The sequence below is a fragment of the Ooceraea biroi genome, chromosome 9 (assembly GCF_003672135.1).
Source record: "Ooceraea biroi isolate clonal line C1 chromosome 9, Obir_v5.4, whole genome shotgun sequence".
Classification (NCBI taxonomy): domain Eukaryota; kingdom Metazoa; phylum Arthropoda; class Insecta; order Hymenoptera; family Formicidae; genus Ooceraea; species Ooceraea biroi.
In genome coordinates, this window is record NC_039514.1 from 5,219,984 (window position 1) to 5,225,048 (window position 5,065).

General features: G+C 41.2%; 1 protein-coding gene across 1 annotated transcript; it reads left to right on the forward strand.

Annotated features, from left to right (window-relative positions):
- Window positions 1–1,341: 1,341 nt before the first annotated feature.
- LOC113562643 lies at window positions 1,342–3,430 on the forward strand. The gene is made up of 2 exons (XM_026972622.1): window positions 1,342–3,238; window positions 3,411–3,430. The coding sequence occupies exons 1-2, from the start codon at window positions 1,342–1,344 to the stop codon at window positions 3,428–3,430; spliced, it is 1,917 nt and encodes a 638-aa protein (XP_026828423.1).
- Window positions 3,431–5,065: the final 1,635 nt, after the last annotated feature.

Genomic DNA, 5,065 nt, shown 5'->3' on the forward strand with positions numbered 1-5,065 from the left:
GTGATTATACATTATATTATATTATATTGTCAATATATATTTTTATATTGGATTACTTATATACACGACCAACTTTCTAATATCATATAATATGATATGATATAAGAATATTATTATTATGTGTGTAGTGGACTTCCACACCACCTTCGAGGTTCCACTAATGACGCGTTAGGTTTTTTTAAGTGGACCTGCGCTTGGAGCCCTATTATACCACATTATTCTATATATTGTAAGTTTATTAGTTTATCAGGATGTCTGTTTTTCCGATGGGCGCGCGTGGAAAGGTAAGTGCTAAGGAGCGAAGGATGGCAAATTGAATACTGTGTGTTACAAAGAATAGTCACTGGTACTTTATTCTACTACTGTTCCAAGACTCCCGTACAATAGCTCAATCCGACCAATCTATCGCACTTCACGAGGAGAGTGTCGGTCCTTCGGATCGCACGTCGTCACGCCGGGTTGTTACTTTGGCCCTAATTAGCATTCTTTCCGCTATCGGTTATTGGCACCGGTTATCAGGCCGCTCAGTTAGCGCTATCTCTTAGCTTTGATACTTATAAATCTTACAGCTTCGGCCAACCTGACTTTCGACTTCGTCTCGAAGTTAATTGTACATATATATTTTATTAACAATGTGAACATAACGTGATCATTTCAACATGACTCTTTTCGTGTATAACACTTTCATCGCTCACATTTTCCTGCTGAAACTAGGTAAGTATGTAAACTTTTCGATTATTATAAAGTGTAATAAACATAACTTTATAATATATTCTCATTTTATTATTATTTCTAAATAACTATTGTAGGGTTGCGGTATGAACATAAGCGGCGTATTATTATTTTATGTTGTTTGAAAGCGGCCGCATTAAAAGAATCGGCAATTAATAGATGTAAGATTTACGAGCGACCGACTCGGATTGTTATCACGTCGGCTCGACTATTGTCAATCCGGCTCGGCATGTTATGATGTCGGCTCGAGGTTAAAGCATGCGGCGTTTCACGCAAACGTTTTCCGAGGATTTATAAGGAGCACGAGGACGAAAAAAAGGGAGATCCTGCGAGACCACGATACCGAGCACATCGTGTTGCGAGTCGTAAGAGTTTTGTATCCGTATTAAAATATATACTAATATATATTCGAAGTATATAATAAGTTTGTTGAGTATCCCACCCGTTTTCCCTACAAATTGGGGGCTCGTCCGGGATTGACCAAGAGAAGTGAGCCGAGATTCGTGTATCAAGTCGAGATTCGGATCGTGTACCGAGTCAAGACAGTGAGTAAAGCATTGTGAGGAAGCATAGTGAGAGGCTTGGTGAGATAGAGGCTTATCTAGCAATATGACGGACTCACAAACATCCGGTGGACAACTCGACGTCAATGTCCTTACCATAGACGAATTAAAAGAAGAGTTGCGAAAATTAGAGCTGCCGCTGAGTGGAAGCAAAGCAGTTCTTCGTGAGCGTTTGAGATCGTCCAAGAGAAGCTGCAAGACGAAGCCGCGAAGCGACGATCCAGACGATGAAGACGATTCCGAGAGTGAAGACGATGAAGAGGTCGAAGAGAGAGAGCTGCCGAAGAGATCACAGCCACTGCCATTTAGGGATATTGAGGATTCGATTCAGACGTTTTCTGGCGACGGCAAGCAAAATGTTCGTCGCTGGATCGAGGATTTCGAGGAGACCAGCAAGGTTTGTTTGTGGTCTGAGGCGCAGAAGATAATTTATGCAAAGAAACTGTTGCGAGGATCGGCAAAGTTATTTGTGTCTTACGAGAAGTGTGCGAAATCATGGAAGCAGATGAAGCGAGCATTGATCGGGGAATTTTCGAAAACGGTGAACAGTCGATCAATTCACAAGGAGCTAGCGCAGACGAAGAAGCAGAATAGTGAATCATATATGGAGTACGTTTATCGCATGATGGAGATCGCCAGTCACGCTGACGTCGAGCTTGAGGCTACTATCCAGTACGTCATCGACGGAATCCATGACGATCCAGTGAATAAAACTATCCTTTACGGTGCGGTGAGTGTTAAGGAGTTGCGTAAAAAACTGTCTCAGTACGAGGCAATGAAGAGTAGTCAGAAGGTGAACCAGTCAAAGACGGGGAAAACGTGGGAAAAGCGAGAAAAAGACAGTAAGGAGAAGGAGAGCAAAGGAAAGGAAGCGTCACGAGTGCAGAGCAATCTTCGATGTTTCAACTGTGGACAGCGGAATCACGTGAGCGCGGATTGCCCGCAAAAGGAGAAGGGCAGCAAGTGTTTCCAATGCAAGGAATTCGGCCACATCGCAGCGCAGTGCCCGAAGCGCAACACCGAATCAACCAGCGTGGGTCAACAAGTCAACAAGTGCGGAGTTGCGGTAAAGTCCGATCAGAAAATCTACAAGGCCGTAAAGATAAGTAGTCAGCATATGGCTGCGTTGCTAGATACGGGAAGCGATTTGCATCTAATTAGAGCAGAACGTTATATTAAGTTAGGGGCGCTTCCGCTCACAGGAGCAAAAATTGTGTGTTTAGGTCTTGGTGAGAATCGCATGTCAACTTTGGGCAATTTTAAGATTATTGTGACGATAGATAATGATGATTTTACGTTAATTTTACATGTAGTACCGGATATGATGATGAATCATGATATGTTGCTTGGTTCCGATTTGTTAAAAGACGCGAACATTCAATTAATCGAGAATAATGCGATAATTTCCAGACGTGAAGATAAGTTAGTGGTTCCGTGCGAAACTGATGATGTTCCTGAGGTGTTTTGTATCAACGCTCATGAAATTTTTGATGATGGTGTCCAACGACAATTAGATACCGATGAGATCGAGATGAGACCGGCTATCGAGAAATTGATTGAGACGTATAAGCCGCATGCAGTTAAAGAAGTAGGCATAAAATTACAAATTGTAGTAAAAGACGACATTCCCGTATATCAGCCTCCCCGAAGGCTTGCGTCTGTAGAGAGAGAACAGGTTAACCGTCAAATCGAAGAATGGTTACGGAACGGAATTATTAGACCGAGTGTGTCAGAATACGCGAGTCCGGTGGTGTTGGTAAAGAAAAAAGATGGTGGTTTAAGATTATGTGTAGATTATCGTAAATTAAATCAGAAAATTGTGAAAGACCGCTATCCGACACCTCTGATTGAAGATCAGCTGGACGAATTGCAGGACGCAACGTTATTTAGTACATTAGATTTAGAGAACGGTTTTTTTCATGTTCCGGTGCACGAGAATAGCTGTAAATATACTGCTTTTATTGTGCCGGACGGACATTATGAGTTTCTTATGACACCGTTTGGTCTTTGCAATTCTTCGGCCGTTTTTCAAAAATATATAAACGCGATATTTCGCGAATTAAAGAAACAAAAAATAGTGCGAATATATATAGACGATTTAATAATTCCATCCAGTACCAGAGACGAAGGAATAGCGAGATTGCGAGCTGTGTTAGCAGTTGCAAGCGAATATGGTTTGCGTATTAATTGGTCAAAATGTAGCTTTCTTAAAGAAAAGATTGAATATCTGGGTCATATAATCGAGGCTGGTAGCGTAAGACCTTCAGAACGAAAAACACAAGCAGTGTTGCATTTTCCGAGGCCAACGTGCGTGAGGCAAGTTCAAAGTTTTCTTGGTTTGACGGGATATTTTAGAAATTTATTCCCGGTTATTCGTCAATTGCGCGTCCGTTGTCGGACCTGCTTAAGAACGAAGTAAAGTTTCATTTTGGGTCAGAGCAAGAACAGGCTATGCAACAATTAAAAGATTTATTGAGTCGCGAACCGGTACTTAAAATTTATCGGGCCAGCGCAGAGACACAGCTACACACTGATGCGTCCAGCCACGGTTTTGGAGCGATTTTATGTCAAAAAGATGACCGAGATCAATTATTTCGCCCCGTGTATTATGCGAGCTGGAAAACGTCGCAAGCGGAATCTAAATATACAAGCTATGAACTCGAGGTGTTAGCGGTTATTAAAGCCTTAAATAAGTTTAGAGTTTATTTGTTAGGAATATCGTTTAAGATAATAACCGATTGTCGCGCGTTTTCTTTGACAATAAATAAAAAAGATTTGTGCGTGCGTGTTGCGAGATGGATTTTGTTGCTTAGCGAATTTGATTACGTAGTAGAGCACAGATCAGGAAGGGCTATGCGACATGTAGACGCCCTTAGCCGAAACTTACCACAAGTTTTATTTACACAAGAAAGTAATAGTAGTCTTATTGCGCGTTTGGCGCAGGCGCAGCGAGAAGATAAAGAATTAAGACCTATTTTCGCGTTAGTTAAAACGGAAAACTATGATAATTTTGTATTACAGAATGGTATTTTGTATAAGAACTACGATGATGATATGTTAATGGTTGTTCCGAGGTTGATGCAGCAGGATATTATAAAGCAGACGCATAATAGAGGCCATTTCGCGGTACGAAAGGTAGAACAATTGTTAAAGAAAGAATTTTGGTTTGCGAATATGAAAGATAAAATCGAGAAAGTTGTAAGAAATTGCATTGAATGCATTCTTTGTGAGCGTAAGCACGGAAAGCAGGAGGGTTTCCTTCAGAATATTCCGAAAGAGAATGTACCGTTAGAAACCTATCACGTAGATTACTTAGGACCGATTCCTAGTACAAGAAAAAGCTATGCGCATCTTTTTGTTGTAATCGATGCATTTTCGAAATTTACATGGCTATACCCTACAAAGTCGACGACTGCGGAAGAAGCGATTAACCGATTATCAAAGCAAGCGAGCGTATTCGGTAATCCACGGCGTATTATCTCCGATCGTGGAGCAGCATTCACTTCGGCTGCATTTAAAGAATATTGTGTTTCCGAGAAAATAGAGCATGGTTTGATTGCTACCGGAGTACCTCGCGGTAACGGACAAGTGGAAAGAGTTAATCGGATAATAATTCCGATATTGTCTAAGTTGTCTTCTTTAAACCCTGAGAATTGGTATAAGTTTGTTGATCGAGTACAACAATATGTTAATTCATCGGCATCTCGTAGCACAGGATTATCACCTTTCGAGATTTTAATCGGAAAAACCATGCGGTTGAAAGATGACTT